We start from the raw sequence: 23145 nt of genomic DNA, 5'->3' as shown, positions 1-23145 counted from the left end.
TTTACGTTTATCTAAGATGCAACGAAGCAATAACACTCAAACATTGCTATTATGGGGGGGATTATTAGACCAAAACAAAGCCTTGGTTGTCAAAAGGTGGTCTCCTTGGGCTTCTAGAGCTCAACAGAGGCTAGATCTGAGATGTGACTCGATCACAAGACTTTATCATAAAGGATTTGGGGTTTGTGAGCGTAAAACTAACAATTTGGGGGAAAAACTAGATCTATTAACACAATAATCAAGATGGAAACTTCATTACCAGAAGGGATAGTCAAAGAGGAGTGTATTCTGGATCTACTACTTCTTCCTTGAGCTCTTCCACCTTCTCCTTCTTCACCTTGCTCCAAGATGCACCAAAAGTTCCTTCACAAGGTAAAGATCACTCACACACACTTCAAGGAGGCTAGGGTTTCGGGAATAAGTCTCTGGGAAGTGAAGGAGGCTGGGTAGGGGCTATAATGACGTTTAAATAGGGTGAAAACCCTTGAAATTAGGGTTTCATCTTGACTGGCAGACTTGCCAAGTCCGAGAATATGGACGTGTCGAGTCACCAACTTAAACCGTGTGCAAATCCCGTCTCTACACGACGAGTCGAGCTACTGACTCGTCGAGTACCCCCCCCCCCCGCCAAAGAATGAAAATCACTTTATTTAAATCACATACTAGAAACAAGGCGTTACAATTCTCCCCCACTTAGCTTAGACTTCATCCTCAAACTCTGTTGTTGCTGATTCTATACATAACTCTGGATAATGCTCCATCATTTCCTCCTCGGCCTCCAAGGTCCATTCTGAACCCTTCCGGTGCTGCAACTGCACCTTCACTAGCTGGAATACCTTATTTCTCAAGTTCTTTGTTTTCCGATCCAAGATCGCAATAGGCCTCTCAATATAATTCAAGCTGCTATCAACCTGAATATCGTCCAAGGGTACAATTGCTGACTCATCCACCAACACTTCCTCAACCGAGAACCATGGAAAGTGTTGTGGATCTGGGTAAGCTCTGCTGGAAGATCCAACCAATAAGCAACCCGACCCATCCAGGCCAAAACCGTAAAAGGACTAACAAACCTGGGGCCCAGCTTGCCCCTCTTCCGGAACTTGATAACACCCTTCCAGGGTGATACCTTCAGGAGGAACATCTCCCACCTGGAAATCCATGTCCTAACGGCTTCTGTCGACGTAACTCTTATGCAGACTCTGCGCAGTCTACAATCTACTACGGACTGGGTGGATCAACTCTGTGGTCTTGAGCACCACCTCGGTACTCCTGATGAATCGCTGACCGACCTCGCCCCAACAAATCGGAGTCCTACACTTCCTTCATTAAAGTATCTCGAAAGGAGGGTGGTTAATGCTGGTGTGGTAATTGTTGTTATATGAAAATTCCGCTAATGGAAGATACGTATCCCAACTGCAACCAAAATCTACAACACATGCCCGTAGCATGTCCTCGAGAGTCTAAATCGTCCTCTCGCTCTTCCCGTCCATCTGAGGGTGGAAAGCGGTCCTGAAGTGAAGACGAGTCCCCATCTCGTCGCGAAACCGCTTCCAAAACCTCGAAGTGAACCGGACATCTCGATTTGATACTACAGATACAGGAACTCCATGTCGTGCCACTACCTCGCGCACATAAATATCGATTAGCTTCTCGGCCGAAAATCTCTCATGAAGCGATATTAAATGCACGCTCTTGGTCAGCCGATCTACTATGACCCAAATCGAATCAACTCCACGTGCGGTCCTAGGAAGCTTAGTGATGAAATCCATGGTGTTATCCTCCTATTTCTACACAGGAATGTCTAATGGTTGCATCTTGCCATGGGGTCTCTGGTGCTCTGCCTTGACCTTCCCGCAGGTCAAGCATCTCTCCACGTACCAGGCGATGTCCCGCTTCATGCAGGGCCACCAATAATCGGGTTGAAGATCTCTATACATCTTCTTCGCCCTTGGGTGGATGGAGAACTGAGACTTATGGGCCTCATCCATCAACAATTGTCGTACTCCACCCCAGTACAGCACCCAAACTCTCCCATGAAGGGTCAACAATCCCCGACTGTCATAATAGAAAGAGGCTACTCGACCCACGATACTCTCACACTTCTGCCTCTCCTCCTTTAGGCCCTTAACATGTGTCTGTCTAATATGCTATAACAATGGAATAATCATTGTCACCCTCAGGGATATATCTCTGATCGGGGCCGCCATTACCTTGCGGCTTAGGGCGTCAGCCACTATGTTGGCCTTGCCTGGGTGATACAGGATCTCACAATCGTAGTCCTTTACCACATCTAACTACTGACACTGCCTCATGTTTAGATTCGGCTGATCCATGAGGTACCTCAGACTCTTATGATATGTGTAAATAGTATAGCGGACCCCATAGAGGTAATGTCTCCAAATCTTGAGGGCAAATGCCACTACCCCAGCTCTAAATCGTACGTCGGATAGTTAGCCTTGTGAGGCTTCAACTGTCTAGATGCATAAGCTATCACATACCCTCGCTGCATCAACACTTCCCCCAGCTCTACAAAGTCATCCACGCCTCTGGAAGGGTAAGAATCGGTGTCTCACACAATCTCTGTCTAAGGGTCTCAAATGTTGCCTGCTGCTTAGGCCCCCAACGAAAGATCACCAACTTCCTAGTCAGTTGGGTTAGCGGAACTGCTATCTTGGAGCTTATAAATAATAGAAAGAAAATGGAAGAATTGAAGAAGGTGGTTCTAAATGAGAACTGTTCAGCTGCAATGTTGAACAAACTTCCTATGAAGAAAGGAGATCCGGGAAATTTAACATTTCCCTACCAATTTGGAAACATAGCCACCATTTATACACTAGCTGATTCAAGGGTAAATGTTAGTCTAATGCCTTACTCGTTTTTCAAAAAGCTAGATCTTCCCGAGCCAAGGCCCATTCGTATGACAATACACTTAGCAAACAAGATGGTTACATTTCTTAGGGGAATTTGTGAAGATCTTTTGGTGAAGGTGGACAAGTTCGTGTTCCCCATGGACCTTATATTTTTAGAAATGGAAGCAGATCCCTAAGTCCAGATTATATTAGGAAGAGCTTTCCTTAATACAACAAGTGCTATTGTAGACATGCGAGATTCTAATCTTACCCTTCGGGTATGAGACGAATCAGTTACTTTTGGAGTTGATCAAGCCATGAAGCATGAAAGGAGTAGTGACGACACGACATTTTCGATTGATATGTTGGAAGAATTTTTGGAAGATTGGAATGAAGATAACCCAAGCAAGTCCACCATCTCATTTGAAGAAGAGTTTGATGCTGAAAGGGACCTGTTGGAATTAGAAAGACTACTCTAGGAAGCTGAATATAACGACTTGATTGGAAGTACAGAAAGTCCGACTCGCCGAGTAGCCCCGATGGACTCGACGAGTCCGTCCGAAGAACCCAGAATAGTCGCGAGTATTACAACGGACTCGACGAGTTCCCTCACTGGACTCGACGTGTTCAGCATTCAGAGCACCAAAACTGAGTTCAAAGCACCACAAAATCACTTGGAGTATGCATTTCTTAAAGATAGCCATTAAAAAACTGTAATAATAGCTGCTGATTTGACCAAACATGAGAAGGAGAGCCTTGTGGGTGTATTAAAGAAGATGGAAATGGCTATAGCATGGAAGATAACCAACACAAAGGGAATTAGTCCAACCTATTGTTCCCACAAAATTAACTTAGAAGATCGGTTAAAAGCTGTAGTGCAATGCCAACGAAGACTCAACCCGAACATGCATGAAGTATTGAAAAAGGAGGTGGTAAAATTACTAGATGCCAGAATCATTTATTCAATCTCTGATAGTCCATGGGTGAGTCCAGTCCAATTGGTTCCGAAGAAAGGAGGTATGAGGGTAGTGGCTAATGAAAAAAATGAATTAATTCTAACAAATACGGTAACCGGGTGGCGAGTTTGCATCGACTATAGGATGCTAAATGAGGCCACATGCAAGGATCACATTCCATTGCCTTTTATCGATCAAATTCTTGAGAGGCTTTTCGGACATCTTTAATATTGTTTTCTCGATGGGTTTTCGGGGTACTTTCAAATTCTAATCGACCCACAAGAGCAAGAGAAGACCACTTGTACATGCCTGAGTGGAACATTCTCATATAGATGCATGCCTTTATGGTGGTTTTTATGGATGACTTCTCGGTTATTGGGTCCTCTTTTTAGGATTGCTTGTCCAACTTGGATCTAATGTTAGCAAGATGTGAGAAGACCAACCTTGTCCTTAATTGGGAGAAGTGTCATTTTATGGTGAAGAAGGAATTGTGCTAGGACACAAGGTCTCAAGGAGAGGGATAGAGGTGGATAGAGCAAAGGTGGACACTATAGCCAAATTCCCACCTCCAACAAATGTCAAGAGGGTAAGAAGCTTTTTAGGCCATGTGGGATTCTATAGGCAATTTATTAAAGACTTTTCGAAGATCACAAGACCCTTGACTCAACTTCTTTTGAAAGACGCCCCATTCAACTTTTTAAAGAATATGTTGATGCGTTTAATTTGTTGAAGGAAAAGTTGACTACTTCACCTATTAAGGTAGCTCCAAATTGGAGCCTTCCTTTTGAGCTAATGTGTGATGCTAGTGACTTTGCGGTGGGAGATGTTTTGGGACAAAGAACTCACAAGAATTTTCATCCAATCTATTATGCAAGTAAGACCCTAAACCCAACACAAGAAAACTACACCACTATAGAAAAGGAGCTATTAGTGGTAGTTTTTGCGTTTGATAAATTTCGCTCATATTTGGTTTTGTCAAAAACCATAGTATTTACCGACCATTCTGCCCTAAAATATATTTTTGCTAAACAAGATGCTAAGCCCAGGTTGATTCGTTGGGTTTTTCTATTACAAGAATTTGACATTGAAATACAAGATGAAAAAGGGATGGAGAACGTGGTTGCCGATCATTTATCGAGATTGGAAAACCTGCATTTGGAAGAGTTACAAGATAACAAGATTGGAGATGAATTTCCCAAAGAGCATTTATTAGTTGTAGCAGGTGAGATTCCATGGTTTGCAGATATAGCTAAGTATTTAGCTAGTGAATACATCCCAAAAGACTTAACCCGCCAAAAAAACAAGAAGTTCTTTTTAGAAATCAAGTATTACTTTCGGTATGAACCATACCTCTTTCGTAGTTGTGCCGATGGTATGATAAGAAGATGTGTATTTCGAGAAAGAAAGTTGGGAAATCTTGGATCATTGTCATAGCGAGCCCACCGGAGAACATCATGGAGTGCAATATACGGCCAAGAAAGTTTTTGATTCAGGTTTTTATTGGCCCACAATATTTGAAGATGCTACAAAATTTGTCAAAGAATGCGATTCATGCCAAAGAACGGGAAACATTTCATCACGCAACTAGATGCCCCAACATAGCATTCAATTTTGAGAAATATTTGATGTTTGGGGAATTTACTTCATGGGTCCTTTTCCAAAGTCAAAGGGAAATAAATACATTTTGGTAGCTATTGATTATGTATCTAAATGGGCGGAGGCCCAAGCATTACCCACGAATGATGCTCGAGTGGTGGTGCGTTTTCTCAAGAAATTATTTTCAAGATTTAGAGTTCCAAGGGCCCTAATTAGTGATCGAGGCACGTACTTCGCCAATGATCAATTAGCTAAGGTGTTGCAAAAATATGATGTCCACCATAGATTTTCAACATCCTATCATCCTCAAATGAGTGGGCAAACTGAAATAGGGCGTTGAAGACAATATTAGAAAGATCGGTTGGAAGTAATAAAGAAGGGTGGTCGGATAAGCTGGATGATGCACTATGGGGATTTAGAACAACTTTCAAAAAACATATTGGAAGTACACCATATCGGTGAGTTTATGGGAATAGTTTTCACTTGCCGGTTGAGATTGAACATAAGGCATTTTGGGCTTTAAAACTGTGCAATTTTGAGTTGGATGAACTTAGAAACAACCGATTGATGCAAATGAATGCCCTTGAAGAACTAAGGAATGAGGCCTACACTAGTTCATTGATTTACAAAGAGAAGACCAAGAATTGGCATGACAAAAGACTCAAGAGTAACAAGGACTTTCACGAAGGACAAAAGGTGTTGCTTTTTAATTCAATGCTCAAACTATTTCCGAGCAAGCTTAAGACACGATGGGAAGGTCCGTTTATAGTTAATAAATTTTTTCTACATGGAGCTATTGAGCTACTATCAAGAGATGGAGCGTCTTTCAAAGTCAATGGTCATAGGGTGAAAAGATATGAAGGAGGAATTCCAAGAACTGAAGAACATGAAGAAGGGATGATGCTGGAAGGGATTATGGCAACATAAGCAGGAAGGAGTGTAGCTAATGACTCCTTAAAAAAGAAGCGCTTCCGGGAACCCGCGTTAGAGTTTGCTTTCTTCTCTTTTCGTTTTTTTTTTTTTTTTTTTGCTTTGGATTTGTTTTTATCAATTTTCTTTTATTTTAAAATGATTGCTTGAGAACAAGCAGTGCTCAAGTGTGGGGTGGCATACATTTTATTTTCCAAACTCAACTCAAAATTTTCACAAAATGAAAAACTCGACGAGTCCTTAAGTCTGCTCGGCGAGTCTATCTGAAAATTTTCAAAAACACGTTGAGTCAGGTCTCTACTCGCCGAGTAGGTCCGCCTACTCAACGAGTACATATATTTACCCGAAAATAAATTTTATTTTTATTACATTATGTAAAAGAGGGGTTTTTACCCTAAATTGAAAAACATTCAACCATTCTCATGAGCTGCTTCCCCACACTCGATGTGCATACACTCTTAAGCATCCATCTTGAATCTTCTCTCCTTTAGCAATTTCATCCAACAAGGTAACAACTTTAGCTCATAATCCTACACATGTTTCAATTTTTGGTGTCATAACACCTTTAATTTATGGAAAATCCAGTTTTTAGGAACACTTGGACTTTAGGGTTTTGATTTTTGATGAATTAGGTCGTTTTAGTTGTCAATTTTTACATTCATATGCCCTTGGAACATACCGAAGCAAACCCTTAAAGTAATTTTTGGATTTGGCCGGTTAAATTCATCAAAACAAATTTATATACTCGAGCAGTTCGTCCTACTCGCCGAGTCGGTTCGTGGACTCGGTGAGTCCATGCTGCTGATGCCCATAAATTTGCCATTTTTAATTCTTCCCAATATTGTTTGTGGTTTTCTTGTTTCTTTGCTATGCAAGAACCATGTTTAGAAGAGCCCAAAGCTCACGAGGAGGCGGTCATGGGGATATCTCATGGTTAAGTTTTGCGAGCATTACGAGCTAGTCTTCACTTACAAGAACAAAAAGCAAGCTGGATGCCTTAAGGCGGAAGGAAATCTATGTTCCCAATGAGTTGGATTAATCATGGATGGGGCAGGCTAATTTGGAAGAAGCACTAAAAAATTATCTAATTAAGTCTTGTGAAGTTAATGGGGTGCAAATAGTTTGTGATGGTTGGAGTCGTTGTTTCACCTGCAAGAGCCGGTATATCAAGAGCTTTGTTGGGAATTCTTTGCCACCATATCTTTCTGGGGTGGTGATGAGTACTATAATCCAAGCATCATTTCATTCTACCTTGGAGGAGAGTATCGCCAGTGTAGCATTGCTGAGTTGGCGTGGAGGCTGGGAATTTATGATTAAAATGAAATCATGTCGGAGACTTTTGAGTTATTTTTGGAGCAGTGCCACAAGGATTTGCCTGAGGGTGTGGTTGCCTTTACCTGGTGGAACACCATTGCCAATCGGGTTTACATACCTTCATCCGCTCAAGAAGGGAGCATCCGTTTCCTGATCCATCGCCTGATACATCGTCGGATCGCAAGCACTATAAACATGCGAAACGATGACGATAAAGTCCCCACTCTCGACATTTTCTACATGTGGAGTATTATTACTCCTAATGTATTTTGCAATTTTCCATATTGCATGGAAAAGTACTTGGCAGAGGGGACAGTAAAAGAACATGTAACTTCAAAAATTAATGGTGGCATGTTTGTGACAAGGCTTGCGAGAACCTATGGCATTTTGGATCGACCGGAGGCACGAGCATTGACTTTGATTCCTAGTCCTCCCTTCAGCATGACTATATTTAGGAGGGCTAGGATCATTGAGGGTTATAGAGGGGGCCATATTAACATCCCAAATGACGATAAACCGTTGGTGCCGGAAGAACCGGGAAGGAGGGTACGACAAAGGAGGGCGCATGTGTCACAAGACCCATCGGTTATTCCGGTAGAGGAGGAGCTATCGATGGATTGGTATAGTGTTGAACAGTGAAGGTACCAAGACGACATCAGGCGTGGAGTGAACTTTACCAATGAGTCATTGGTTTCTTTTTTCGAGCAATTGCAATTTGCACAAACGCCCGGATACCCGTATATCTCCAATTGGGGTGAAAGGGTGCAAAGAAGAGGAAATCAAGCGGGTGGAAGTGGAGCAGGAGGAGCTGGAGGAGATGAGGTAGAAGAGGAAGATTGATGTTTTATTGTGTTCTCGGTGTTAAACACTATTTATTTTTTTCCTTCTTTTTTCTTTGTTTTTGGGCGTTAAACTTGTCGGATATTTATTTAGGAATCTGTTTTCTTCCATAACTTATGTCGTTATCTTTTCAGATTGAAGGATTGAATGCATGCAAGAGTCGCAATTATTAAGGTTAGAGTGAGGATCGGGTCTAGATGAGAATGTGCACGAGTTAGGGTCGAGTCCGTTATCAAGGAGGGTCTTAGAGAGTTATTTTGAAGAAAATCAAAGAAAATACATTGAGTTACTATACCAACCCACATTAGAAAGGGAACGCACAAGCAGAATGATTATATTTTTCACTCAGCAATGGACTCGCGGAGTGCACTTTACCTACTTGACAAGTCCGAGTTCAGTTCTACGTTTTTCTTCTTGATACACTAGTACTCGTCGATTTGCCGTATAGACTCGACGAGTTTGTAAGTTTTTCATTCTCAAGGCTGATATTCTGCTCATATTCACAGCGGGCCTTACTCATTTTCATTAGAGTTTAATTTCGAAAGATTTTTGAGTATTTTTTCCCTGCATTTTTGGAGCTTTCCCACACAAGAAGTAACACCCAAGGCTTGGATGAGGTGTTCTCATGTCTAAAGTCAATTGAAGATGGAGCTTTAACATGAAGAAATGCCGACCTCGCCACTACTACTCTATGGGAGTTTGTTCCAATTCCCTCTTTCTTTTATTGTTCTTTATCATGCATAATGTGCAATGGGGACATTGCATAAATTAAGTGTGGGGTAGGGGGTTGGTTACATTAGTTAAATTTCTAGTTAAATTTTGAAAATTTTGAAAATTTTGAAAATTTTGAACATTTTTCATTAAAATTGCTAGGGCTAAATTAGAAAATTTTGGTAAAAGCAAGTAGGGTTCATGCTAGTATTATGTTCGATGATTCTTTGAAGACCCAAATGTTTAGTTCAGCCTATATACGTTATAGTGCATTTGTGGCCACCCTTATTCTAGTGAAATCATTGGACAAAAACAAATCCTCGCTTAGTTTGAGGGGTGCAATATGTTTAGCATCGTGTACCAGAAATGTATCCTGGAAAATTATTATTTTAGTCAATAAAGGTTGAAGTTGAGCGCCCCTGCTTAAGCATGTAAGTGTTGAGTGAAAAAAAGTGAGGTACATGTAAAAATGGAGAGAGAATTACAAGCAAAGTTTTAAGAATTTTGGAGCAGTTAAAGTGAAGATCAAAAGACCAAAATTCCAAAAGTTCAAAAGTTGAAGATACCCAATAAAATCAAGGTAATCAAAAAGGTGGCAAATTTGAAGAATTCAAAGAAATCAAAGTCTAAATTATCAAGAAAGTGAAGAATTCCAAAAAGCTCCATAATGGTATCAAAGAATTGTAATTTTTAGAATATGTATGATTGTGTTGCTCAACCAAAAACACATTGAGACTAGTAGGTTTTATGTGGATGGATTCGGAGGGATGCATAAAATGAGCATTGTTCGGAAAAAGTGGGCGAGTGTTTATGAGGATTGTGAGTATTTAGAATCGAGGGGGGTACTTAGGAAAATTATTTAGACACAAATGCATGCGTTGCGGTCTTGGCATAATTGTTGGGTTCGATTAGGATTGTATTATGTGGTATTGGTGTGCTAAAATTAAGTTTTGCTTGGGGGCAAGCAAAAGTCAAGTGTAGGGCATTTTGATATTTGCATATCTAGCTATATTTTTATGTTGGATTTTTATCATTTATTGGCTAATTTATTGCATATTATGGACAAAAGATACTTAATATTTTTCAAGTTATATTTTCAGTCCAAAAAAGAAGCTCGGAAGCAAAAGGGAGCAGGAGATATGAATGGAAGCTTGGGAACAAAAGAAAGAAGAAAAAGAGTTAATTTTAAAGCAACTCGCCGAGTAGGATCGTCTACTTGACGAGTAGATGTGAAGGTTCGCAAAGCAACACGTGGAATCCTTGCCGTACACGGATTTCAAGTGAAGGACTCGCCGAGTAGGTCACTGGACTCAACGAGTAGCCCTTGTTTTGAGAAAACTATAAATAGAACTCACAAACCCGAATTGAGAACTTTTCTGGAACCCTAGGAGGCTGCTGAACGACTGGAGGTACTGCTAGGACGTGAGAAGTTGCAACATCAATCCTATATACAATTGTGAAGAGAATCAAGTCAATTTTGGTTTATTCTTAATAACCTTTTAATTTGAATCATGTTCATACACTTTGATTTTGTTTTTCAGTTTATGTTAATTGCAATCATGAGCTAAAACTCGTAACTTGTATTTAGGGTAGATGAATTTGTGAACATGGATTGATTATTTAATTAGAATTTATTTTAATTGGTGATTATGTTTTATCCAACTTGTTAAAGAACCTTTTGTGCTAGCAAAACTATTCTTCTGTTGATAAATAAATAATTAAGTTGCATGAACATCTCTTAGTTATTAATTTCATATAATTTATCATGACCACATAATTGTATGTCTAGGAATAGCGAATGTGAAACTAGAATTAACTAGAAGATAGTAAGTTAATGTGTGAGCTTGTTTGATGAACATCAACAAGAGGTTAATCGAAGGGCCAATTCAATTAACCATTACAAGTCTTATTTAACCCAAATCAATAACTAGAAAATCTGTTAATTTTGGTAACTAGCCATTGCTTGAGTTAATTTGTTTTCTAAGGATAAGTAATAACGAACGTGAATCTAATCATCTTAATCGTTATCCAATAAAGAATTAATCTGATACATTGAGATCCTCCATGGGAACAGATGAGTCGAACCTAAACAGAAGTCCTCTTTTTATTGAATTCAGTTGGTAATCTCGTGTTTTAGTTGTTAGTTAGTTAATTTGAGTGTTAGTATTTTTAATTAAGTTTCTAGTCATGCAAAACTAGAGAAACCCCCTTATTTAATACTTGTTCTTTAGATAATATTAGTTTTTAGTTTTAATTTTCAGTTTCCTGTGTTCGATACCCTACTTATTTAACTATACCATAATTGATAGGTCCACTGCCTTTGTGTGTCAATTTTATAATTAAAAGTAGGATTAAAACTAGTAGGTTTTACACATATCAAGTTTTTGGCACCGTTGTCGTGGAACGGTTCAAAAATTAGCACTAATTTCTAGTTTTATCGATCCTTTTTGTGAGAGTTATGTTGCACAAAGTTAGTTTTTTTAGGTAATTTAGTTATTAGGATTAGTTCTTATAGTTTTTTGTTTTAGAAATTAAAATAGAAATTTTTTCCATTTCTGCTTTGAACTCGCTGAGTGTAGTGGAAGCTACTCGGCGAGTCCGTTGCAGTTTTGTTTTTTTTTTTTTATTTTGTTTTTGTTCTTTTTACGCGTTTTCTCGTTTTTTTGTAGGATTTTCATGACCAGAGGATCCAACACACCTCTGGTTCCCCCTTTTGAAGACCCAGAATCCGCATTGAGGAAAAACACAGGTAAGGGCGACGAAAGCTCGAATACACCTAAGAAGTCACCTTTGACTAGCTTGAAGACGGGTTTTGGGAAGAAAAAGAACAAGAAACCAGGAGAGACCAGCAGTCAAAAGAGCGAAGAAAGTAAGTAAGAAGATATTGAAGACAATCCAAAAGAAATTCGAATTCGAATACGACTACGATACCGAATACGAAGAGGAAAGCGATCAAGAAGGAGACTTGGTCAACACCATGGCAAACATCGATGAAGTCCCCATGGGCGAATGCAAGAAGAGGATACTAGATGATACGGCCTGGGACTTATGCAACCCACAATTCCCGCAACTGCCATTTTTAAGCTTAAGGGTCACATACTTGCTCAACTCAAAGAGATCCCCTTCTACGGAAAAGACCACGAAGATGCCTACAAACACTTGGATGAAGTCAATGATGTAGTTGATTATTTTAATGTTCCAAACGTGCCTCGTGAAACCCATCTGCTTCGTATGCTTCCAGTTACATTCTAGGGTGCTGCAAAGGATTGGCTCAAGTCACTCCCCCCGGATCCATCACTACATGGGCTAAGATGAAAGAAGAATTTATTGACCAGTTTTGCGCACCTTCAAAGATAGCCAAGTTGAAGAAAGCTATTGCCAACTTTGAACAACAAAGCGGAGAATCCCTTTATGAGGCGTGGGAGAGGTACAAAAGTCTACTAAGGAATTGCCCGCATCATGATCTTAATAGCCAACAAGAAGTCGCTATCTTTTATGATGGAGTCAATGTGACTATAAGGCAGCTTCTTGACTCGCAAGGACCGCTCACCAAGAAGCCACCCCCGGTGATCAAGGAATTAATTGGGGAATTCTTTAAACACTCTAGAGAATATCATAACCCACAAAATGAAGTAAGTAGGGGGTGCTGAACACTGTTAACGATAGCATGGCTGCAATGATTGCTAAACTACATAGTTTAGATACGAGGATGACTAAGATGGATCAAACAATCCATGCTATTCAGGTAGGATGTGAGAATTGTAGCGGACCTCACCTCACAAAGGATTGTGATTTGGATGAGAATGGAAACAAGAAGGCTCAAGTATTCTATTCAAGTGGCGACAGATTTGATGATAATTGGCGAAAACCAAAGAAGGAATGGCTCCCGTATGACGAGTACAAAAAGACAACAGAGGAGAAATATAAGCAAAAAGAAAGAGGCTTCTATCAAAAGGAGGAACCAGTTATGGAAAAAAGGACTGATTTGGAAGAGATGCTTACAAGATTCGTAGCCACATTCGAAAAACAACACAATGATACCGATGCTACACTTAAAGATCAACAAAATATGTTGAGAGAACACCAACTTATGATAAAAGATCAACAAGCTTCTATCCTCAACATAGAAAAGCAGTTAGGGCAACTTGCACAAGAAGTAAATAAGAGAAGACCAGGTGGACTACCGAGTAATACCGAAAGTAACCCGAAAGGTACACATATAAACTTTGTCACAACTAAGAGTAGGAAGATCGTAACCCCTCTGGCACCTATTCAGAATGAAGATCCAAAACTGGTGCAAGAGAAGGAGGCAGAAGGGAAGAATCAAGATCCAAAAATCCATTAAAACCCAGACCCTACTCGCTGAGTCCACAATATGGACTCGACGAGTCCGACAACTGAATAGAAAAATAAACCTCCTGTTAAGCCATATCAGCCTCCACTGCCTTATCCAACTCGAGCTAGACAGGAAAAGAATGAAGAAGACTACCAGAACTTTTTAGAACACATAAAGGCTCTTCAAATTAATATACCATTCATAGAAGTAGTTGTTGAAATGCCAAAATATGCCAAATTCCTCAAGGAGCTTCTAACTAATAGAAGGAAAATGGAAGAAGTGAAGAAGGTGGTGCTAAACGAGAACTTTCCAGCTGCAATGTTGAACAAACTTCCTAAGAAGAAAGGAGATTCGGGAAGTTTAACATTGCGCTGCCAATTTGGAAACTTAACCACCATTTATGCACTATCTGATTCAGGGGAAAGTGTAAATCTAATGTCTTACTCATTTTTCAAAAAGCTAGATCTTCCCGAGCCAAGGCCCATTCGTATGGCAATACACTTAGCTAACAAGATGGTTACATTTCCTAGGGGAATTTGTGAAGATCTTTTGGTGAAGGTGGATAAGTTCGTGTTCCCCACAGACCTTATAGTTTTAGACACGGAAGCGGATCCTCAAGTCCCGATTATATTAGGAAGACCTTTCCTTAATACAACAAGTGCTATTGTAGACATGCGAGATTCTAAACTTACCCTTCGTGTAGGAGACGAATCAGTCACTTTTGGAGTTGATCAAGCCATGAAGCATCCAAGGAGTAGTGACGACACGACATTTTCGATTGACATGTTGGAAGAATTTTTGGAAGATTGGAATGAAGATAACCCAAGCAAGTCCACCATCTCATTTGAAGAAGAGTTTGATGCTGAAAGGGACCTGCTGGAATTAGAAATACTGCTCGAGGAAGCTGATTATAACGACTTGATCGGAAGTACAGAAAGTCCGACTCGCCGAGTATCCCCGATCGACTCGGCGAGTCCGTCCGAAGAACCCAGAATAGTCATGAGTATTACAATGGACTCGACGAGTTCCCTCACTGGACTCGACGTGTTCAACATTCAAAGCACCAAAAATGAGCTCAAGGCACTACCAGATTACTTGAAGTACACATTTCTTGAAGCTGGCCAACAAAAAACTATAATAATAGCTGCTGATTTGACCAAACATGAGAAGGAGAGCCTTGTGGGTGTATTGAAAAAGGAGGTGTAGTGCAACGCCAACGAAGACTCAACCCGAACATGCATGAAGTATTGAAAAAGGAGGTGGTAAAATTACTAGATGCCAGAATCATTTATTCAATCTCTGATAGTCCATGGGTGAGTCCGGTCCAAGTGGTTCCGAAGAAAGGAGGTATGATGGTAGTGGCTAATGAAAAAAACGAATTAATTCTAACAAATACGGTAACCGGGTGGCGAGTTTGCATCGACTATAGGAAGCTAAATGAGGCCACATGCAAGGATCACATTCCATTGCCTTTTATCGATCAAATGCTTGAGAGGCTTTCCGGTCATCTTTAATGAAGAGGCCTTTAGATCAATCGATATATCAAACAAAAACAATAAATAAGAACAAGAGAAATTCACAAAGAAAAACTCACTAAGAAAGATAATCTCACAAAGAGATTATCGTGTGCACAAAGCGACGATTAGGGTTTGTGAAAGGCGTAACCATTCACAAACCTGTACAAGATAATATATACTGTTATTCTAGACAATCCCTACAATTCAGGGATATGCCAGCTAACTAATTAGGCTAACTATGGAAACAAGATAAATACAAGATCTGTTACAATGCACTGATTAAACTATTACAAAATGATCCGCTGAAACGCTGATGCTGATGCTGAGACATGTGCTGACGCTGAGTCTGTTTTAAACATAATCATATTTCAAGGTTTGACCTTACAATCTCCCCCAATATGATGATGTTCAAAACAAACTAAATAAAGACACCTCTGGAAAGAAATTCTTCATACTCAGCTTCAGCTTCAATTTTAACTGGCCAGTAAGGACTGTCCAACAATTCCTGTCTTCTGTTCAGCAACTCCATGGCAATAAGAATGTGAAATTCTCTGGATAGATCTTGATGACTCATGCACATTTGCCTTAAGCCAACAAGGTGAGTGGTTGGAGTCTTTGGGATCTCAGTAGTTCATTGAAAGCACATCCTCCTGTTTTTGTCGAGATAGAACATCCCGTGTTCAGGAGCTGAGATGAATTGATGCTGAACCGGATCAACACCTTGAGGAAGTGAATTGTTAATTACACCAGCACCAAAGTCTAGAACCAATACATCTTCACCATCAACATGAAACTTGGTTCTTCGAGATCTAGGAACTGACGACCTTTGGCCTTGATGCTGAGGTCGTTCTTTAGGAACAAGATCCAAACGTTGAACTTTCTTGATTAGCAGATGAAGAGCACAAGTCAGTTCTGAAGAGTGAGCTGAGGTTTGCTTGGATGCAAGATCGAGCAGTTCCATCCATTCTGAATACCCATATCTAATCAGCTCATCCCTTTTGACAACTTCAGTATATGAGTGCTGAGGATCTTGACGAGTGATCAGCAACGTAAGGATTTTCTCGTTTCGAGGTTTAGAAGCTTTGACTTTGACGATCTTATCTCCACACATTCGCCGATTAAAAACATCTTCAAATCTCTTTCGATCAATCCGGTCAAGAACACTGTCAGTCTTAGGCTTGCTAGAGCTAGGAGGAGGTTGAGAAGACGGAGCCTTGGACTGAAATTCCAGGAACTTCTGCATCTGAGCTTCAAAAGATCCCTTGGCCTGAAGTTTGTGCTGAATAAGAGATTCATCAGCTTGAGCAATGTTCTTTAGAAGCTGAGCTCGATTGGCTTCATCAAGGATTTGCTTGACTTGATCAGGGGACATGTTCCATTCAGTGGCAAGGTTTGAAATACTGACAATGGACTTGGGTTTCTTCACAGTTGAAGAAGTATCAGTTTGAGAATGATCCAATTCAGTATCTGCTACCTTCCGCTTTCGAGACAGCGGATGAGATTCTTCACTGGCAATGTCCGAATCCTCTCCTTGGACCGGAATGATGGGATCAGCAATAGGATCGGCTAATATCGGATGAGATTCTTCAAGGTCATCTGAGCTTTCTTGCTGAACTGGAATGAGAGGATCAATAAAGTTCATATCAAGAATTTGACATTCATCATCAGGTTCATCATGCTCTTCATCATGCTCACTGTCTTCAAACAATTTTTCAATACCTGCTGGACTATTATGCCCCGCAAAATCAGATTCAGGAATGGGGTTGGGTGATTCATGCTGAAAGATAGTGTTGTCAGCAGGTTCTGTGTCTTTCTCATTTGGTTCACCATCAGCATGAGCATTTGGTTCACCATCAGCATGATCATCCGCATCAGCATCATCATCAGTATCTCCCCCTTTTTGAGCATCATCGGATTTGGGACTAGAGGGAGGAGTAAGTAAGAGAACCTCCTTGATTTTTTGAACATCAGCCTCAATACGAAGCAGACGCTGACTCATGTCCCGAGTCAGTGACATCAGTTCAGAAAATGCTGAAGCGGGAATTTGAACCATTGAGGTACCTGGGGCAACTGGAGAGCTAGGTTGCATCCTTGGAGAGAAGTGGTGAGCTGCTGGTGATGGATGCTCCCCCTGAGACTGATGCTCCCCCTGTGATGGTTGCTCCCCCAGAGGCATGGAATCCTGTGGTGCTGAGGAGGCTTTGCCAGTGTCCGAGATGAGGTGATGAGAAAGTTGAGGAGAGAAATGTCCGCCATCATGATGTTCCACCTCTTTATCAGCATGATCCATACTATTACCATTAGCACCTCCTTCATCAGTGTTAGCGGTGAGAGAAGGCACAGTGTATGGATTGGCAATCCATTCTCTCATCCTATCGGAGATTCCAATGTCAGTATCCAAAGGATCATCCTGATACATACGAACGGACATTCGAGGGCATTGGATTGGATTCCCAGAGTGAGAAAAGTAGTCAGCAGCGAAGAATTTGTTGAACACCAAGGCAATCCAGCGTGGAAAGGGAATGTGATCAGCACGCACATTTGCACGTAGAAGCTGAACAAGCTGATCAAAGAATAGTGCCCCATAATCTAATCTTTTGTTGAGAAGAAGGGAGCAGACGACTTGTTGCTCATAATTGCTCAATTGATCACCACTGCGAGACTTGTGACCCACACTTGCATAAAGCACCAGTGAAAAACTTCCAGCCTGGGGTCATGCACTGACGCAAAATAAGAGCTGATCGAGTACCAGCCTTTGAATGATCATAGCCCAGTTGATCAAACATGCATTTACATCTTTCAATAGTTAGAGGTTCAGAAGAGGGTTCGAAAATTGGTAACCTTAACGCAACACTGAGTAGTTCTGCGGTGATGAAGACAGGGTGTCTGCCATGGCCAATGGTTCCGGTGATGGCATTGTTTTCTTCATTAACTGTTGCAGTATAGTAAAACTCACATACTTGTTCAGGGAAGAACTTAGACGGTACATCACTGATTACATATCGAAGGCGGCAAGAAGCCAAGAAATTGACAAAATCATCGAGTCCAAGACCTCGATGAACCTCTGGAATGTCAGGGTTGAAGACGACATTGGTTGCCTTGATGTGAATTGGAAGTAGAGGAGAGTTTGGGGCAGGAATGACTCTTCGAGAGGTTGAGGAGTATGTGAACAGAGATGCCGCCATTGGAGAGTATTTGAGAATTCTAGGGTTTTTGAGAAAAGTTCAAGGTTTTGGAAGGAAAAATTAAACCAAGGGAGAAAGAGGTTTAAATATGGAATGAAAAGGGGGTTTTTAAAAAGGTAATGATTATCTTCCTTAAAAAAAAGTGATGATTATCTTCATTAGGAATAACGACGCATCGTAACAACCTGTCAGAGTAGAAAATAGCCGTTGGATAAAAGAGCCGTTGACTGAAGGTGAAATGTCAATCAGTGTTTGCGGAAGCGCTGAGCTTAGTGTCACAAAAGTTACATGCTGAAAATATTTCTCCATCAATTCAAGGTACAACTTGCTTAATCGGGGCTAGCAAGGAGATTGGTGCGTGTGATAGATACTAGTTACATTATCTAACCATCGGCACAGAGTGTTGTGACTTTATCAGTGAGTGGTTTATCTTACTGAATCATTAGACACTGAATAAGAGGAGGGTAAAGAATGGATTGTTGCGTGTGATAAACCTTGGTGTTTTGGTCTAACCATCGGCAAAGATTTTTTGACTCTCATCAGCGTGTGTTTTGGCACACTGAATCACAGAATCAGTGTAAGATTGGTAAGAAGGGGTAGTTGCGTGTGATAGATCTTGGTGTTTTGATCTAACCATCGGCAAAGATTTTAGATTCTCATCAGTGTGTGTTTTGGCACACTGAATCACAGAATCAGTGTAAGATTGGTGAGAAGGGGTAGTTGCGTGTGATAGATCTTGGTGTTTTGATCTAACCATCGGCAAAGAGTTTCAAGTCGTTATCAGTGTATGGTTTAATACAGTGAATCATTCAACTTTTATTTAGAAGACTTGAAGAAGAGATAAAGATAAGAAATCAAACCACAGTGCTCAGTAGCAAATATTATCAGTATGTCATCATCAGCACAATGTACGTCAGCTTATAAGACAATATCAAACATTAGCACAATTAAACGTCAAAATTAATTACAAGGAAATCATTCCCAGTTCTCTGATAATGTAAGCAGTTGATTGAGAATCCAGTGCCTTTGTGAAGATATCAGCAAGTTGCTCCAAAGTCTTGACATGTTCAAGAACAACTTTTCCTTTTTCAACATTATCTCTGATGAAGTGATGTCTGATTTCAATATGCTTTGTCTTTGAGTGCTGAACAGGATTTTGTGTGATCTGAATGGCACTGGTGTTGTCACAATATATGGGAGTCTTTGAGAACTTGAACCCATAGTCGAGAAGCTGATTTTGAATCCATAAGAGCTGAGCACAACATCTCCCAGCGGCAACATACTCAGCTTCTGCAGTTGAGATGGCTACTGATGTTTGTTTCTTGCTAGACCAACTGATGAGACGATTGCCAAGGAAGTGACATCCACCAGATGTACTCTTTTTGTCTAAATTACATCCAGCATAATCTGAGTCAGTGTATCCATAAAGTTGAAATGCTGAGTCACGAGGATACCACAGAGCAAGGTTTTGAGTGCCCTTCAAGTATCGAAAAATACGTTTGACAGCCATGAGGTGAGATTCTTTTGGATTAGCTTGGAATCGAGCACAGAGAATGGTTCCAAACATGATATCAGGACGACTTGCTGTGAGATATAAGAGGGATCCAATCATTCCTCGATACAGAGAGTGATTGACATCAGTTCCAGTTGGATCAGCATGTATCCTATCAGTCTTAGACACTGGAGTAGAGGCTGGTTTGCAGTCACTGAGAGAATACTTAACAAGCAGGTTAGATATATATTTACTTTGACAAATGGAAATACCTATCTTTTGTTGCTGAACTTCAAGACCTAAGAAAAAGTTCATCTTCCCCATCATACTCATTTCGAACCTTTGAGACATGATCTCTGTAAATTCCTTGCTCAGTGTCTCATTTGGAGAGCCAAAAATGATGTCATCGACATAAATTTGAACAAGAACCATGTCTGAGCCTATGTTTTTGATGAAGAGAGTATTGTCGATTGCTCCTCGTCTGTATCCATTTTCAAGCAGATATGATGTCAGCGTCTCATACCAAGCCCTGGGAGCTTGCTTCAGTCCATAAACAGCTTTGTCTAACCGGTACACGTAATCAGGATGATCTTTGTCCACAAAGCCTGGGGGCTGATTTAGGAATACTTCTTCTTCTAACACACCATGAAGGAATGCTGTTTTCACATCCATCTGATAGACAATGAAGTTCATGTAGGATGCGTATGCGAGAAACAGTCTGATAGCTTCAATGCGAGCAACTGGAGCAAAAGTTTCCCCGTAGTCGATGGATTCAATTTGAGTAAAACCTTGAGCTACAAGCCTTGCCTTGTTGCGAGTGATGATTCCATCTTTATCAACCTTGTTACGATACACCCAGCGAGTTCCAGTGATAGTCTTCCCGGATGGTCTTGGGACAAGAGTCCAAACTTTGTGCCTTTCAAACTCATTCAGTTCTTCTTGCATGGCTTTGATCCAATCAGCATCTTGAAGAGCTGTGTGTACTTTATCAGGTAAGATCATTGAAACAAATTTAACATACATGCAAAAGTTATTAAGTACACTAGATCTGGTTCGGACACCATCATGAATATTCCCTATAATTCGATCAACAGGATGATCTCGATGTTCAATGACTGATGCTGATTCCGGAGAGATAGACACTGACACATTATCAGTTTTGATGGGATTAAAACACCTTTTAATCTATGAAGATCGATTAGATCTTGAACAAGTATATGAATACGAAACAACAAGAACACAATATTAAAAACAAAGCAGAACGCAATATTAAGAACAAAACAGCTTGAATCAATCGTGTCGAATGATTAAACAAAATCCTTAGAAGAGCTCGATTAAGAACATCAACTATAAAGGATTGGAAGATTACAAGAACAATTACTTGAAAATATTGTACTCTTGATTAATCGCTATATCGATAATCTCTAGAATCTTAAAGCTTAAATCTTGAATCTCAAAGATTAACCTAATATGCATGCAAGCATTAACTTTATATACTATACATAAAAGGCTCTCGGTTGGACAGGCCCAAACCGAAGAATACAAGGCTAATCTAACGAGCCCAAAAGACGCAACATCAAAACTCTGTTCAGCCCAACAATCTCCCCCTTTGCGTCAATTTGGAGCGAGACCTTCACTTCCTACTTGGGCCTGCGGCTGAAGCTGGTACCTTCTTCTTCACGGTGCTAAACAGACACTTGGTTATGGAAAGGATGGTCTGTCTAAACCGGATGTACCAATTGATCATATCATTGAAGTACTTGATATCATCAACCGAATTGTCTTTACACTGCTTGATGATGAATAAGATGTGCTCCAAGCAAGTTGTAGTGTAAAGATGTTTGTCAGCTAAAGCGAAGAGACATTTCTGTCCTTCGGCTCTAGTGAACATCACAGAGTTTCGCCTCGAATCTATCTTGCCCATTTGCATTTGATTCAGATCACTGGCCGATCCCACAGGCTTGACTTTCGGTTTCTTCTTAAAAACTATGGCAACCTCCTGATCCATTAGGGCCACCTCCATGATATAGCATGCCAGCATCCTTTTGACATGGTCTAAGATGGGACCATATTCGGCTTCGTTTGTCAGCAGAATATTGTACAAGACTATCCAATCATGAGGGTTCAGATTGGGCAGATCCGCCAGAGAGATCATGTGAGCAGTTCTTGCACATCCTCGGATAAGCTTGAACTTGACGTTAGTGAATCTCCCCATGGAAAAAGGCTTCATCACCCGAACATTGACAATCTTCTGGGCGCTCCATGTAAGGTATTGAGGGCGAGCGGCCTCCAGGTAGAAGTCAATGAGCTCCCTGTCAAGCTCATCGTTCGGATGCGGGACTTCAAAGATGTTGGAGAAGGCGTGGAAGATGAACGCCTTTCGAGTGAGTGGCATATCGAACTGCGAATCGATGGTGTTGTTGCAGTCGAACGATATCACCGGCTCGAGCCATAGTATGCTTGGAGTCTCTATGGCCTCTTTTATCAAACGATCCCTGGTCCAGGCAGGGAAGAGCAGCTTTCGGCTCTCAAGGAGATCGTGGGCTTCTTTTTGCTTTCGCTCGGCTTCTTCAGCCTCACGCGCCACACGACTGGCATCACCTTCAGCATTGCGACTGTTTTTCCGTTTCAACAAGTCGGCAATGGTCTCCTTGTCTTCATCTTCATCTTCATCTTCATCTCCTCCCTCTGCTATGTTTTTGCCCTTGTTCTTCACACCCGAACCCGAGGCATGACCAGTTGGGGGTGGTTCGGTTGTGTGATTAGCTTTGGAGGAAGGAGGTGGTTTCCATCCTTTCTTCTCATCTCCCCCTTGTTTCGGAATGGACACGAAACTCGGCAGACCTTCAATTTTGCTTAAGAGATCCATGGCCGGGGAGAGCTTTTCAGCGAGGGTGCGCCTCACCGAATGATTAAGGATGGGGTCGTGTGCTTCCAGGATGTTGGATAGAGCTGCGTGGACATCCGAAACACACGTCTTTATGACTTCCCTCTCGGATCGAAGAGCTTCCAATTGTTGTTCGGAGTTGGAAAGCTGCGTGCTCTTGACCTTTAGGGCAGTTGTTTTACTCGCCAGAACGTCCATCAGAGAGTTCTCTGCCGCAAGATCCTCTTGTAGTTTTGCCAGACGGGCATCGATGGAGGCACGGAGTGCCGAGTTGTCGTCGCTGAGATTTTGTCGGAGGGTAGCGAACGAAGTCAACTCCGTCGAGACGAACTTGGCCAATTGCTGAACAATCGGTTCCAGAGTTGTCTTTGTGGCATTGGCGCTTTCCTGCAGAGACTTCAGCAGGTCAGAAGCGTCGGAGAATAGTTTATCGACTTTTTCGGTCGCAGCCACACAGGCTCGGGTGGAGGCATCTATCGCAGCAGTTGCTGAGGCCACTGAGTCATGTTGAGCCCTGGAGAAGGCATCAACT

The 23145-nt window shown here is 41.1% G+C and overlaps 2 protein-coding genes and 1 non-coding gene across 3 annotated transcripts; 2 read left to right on the top strand and 1 right to left on the bottom strand.

The window, feature by feature from the left end:
• The first annotated feature begins 2698 nt into the window (after positions 1 to 2698).
• LOC145088997 (uncharacterized) lies at positions 2699 to 6328 on the top strand. Its single transcript, XM_079027502.1, has 4 exons — positions 2699 to 2848; positions 4538 to 5142; positions 5734 to 5859; positions 5956 to 6328. The coding sequence occupies exons 1-4, from the start codon at positions 2699 to 2701 to the stop codon at positions 6326 to 6328; spliced, it is 1254 nt and encodes a 417-aa protein (XP_078883628.1).
• A 6227-nt stretch (positions 6329 to 12555) lies between these two features.
• Positions 12556 to 12662, bottom strand: LOC145091183 (small nucleolar RNA R71). The gene has a single exon (XR_013702070.1). It is a non-coding gene; the product is annotated as a small nucleolar RNA R71 (small nucleolar RNA).
• Positions 12663 to 13751: 1089 nt separating this feature from the next.
• On the top strand, positions 13752 to 14738 carry LOC145088996 (uncharacterized). Its single transcript, XM_079027501.1, has one exon. It carries the CDS (start codon positions 13752 to 13754, stop codon positions 14736 to 14738), a length of 987 nt encoding a protein of 328 aa, XP_078883627.1.
• Positions 14739 to 23145: the final 8407 nt, after the last annotated feature.

This window comes from Lactuca serriola, chromosome 2 (assembly GCF_051521515.1).
Source record: "Lactuca serriola cultivar US96UC23 chromosome 2, Lser_US96UC23_V15, whole genome shotgun sequence".
NCBI classification, from domain to species: domain Eukaryota; kingdom Viridiplantae; phylum Streptophyta; class Magnoliopsida; order Asterales; family Asteraceae; genus Lactuca; species Lactuca serriola.
The sequence above is the reverse complement of the archived record's forward strand: the minus strand, read 5'-3'. Positions and strand labels throughout refer to the sequence as shown.

Bases quoted from the DNA above. Each gene is read 5' to 3' on its own strand.
- LOC145088997 (XM_079027502.1), top strand. From the start codon at position 2,699: ATGGAAGAATTGAAGAAGGTGGTTCTAAATGAGAACTGTTCAGCTGCA. The intron at 2,849-4,537 runs GTAAATGTTAGT...AATTTGTTGAAG, and splicing joins ATACACTAGCTGATTCAAGG to GAAAAGTTGACTACTTCACC. The intron at 5,143-5,733 runs GTATGAACCATA...AAACTGAAATAG, and splicing joins GAAATCAAGTATTACTTTCG to GGCGTTGAAGACAATATTAG.
- LOC145088996 (XM_079027501.1), top strand. From the start codon at position 13,752: ATGCCAAAATATGCCAAATTCCTCAAGGAGCTTCTAACTAATAGAAGG.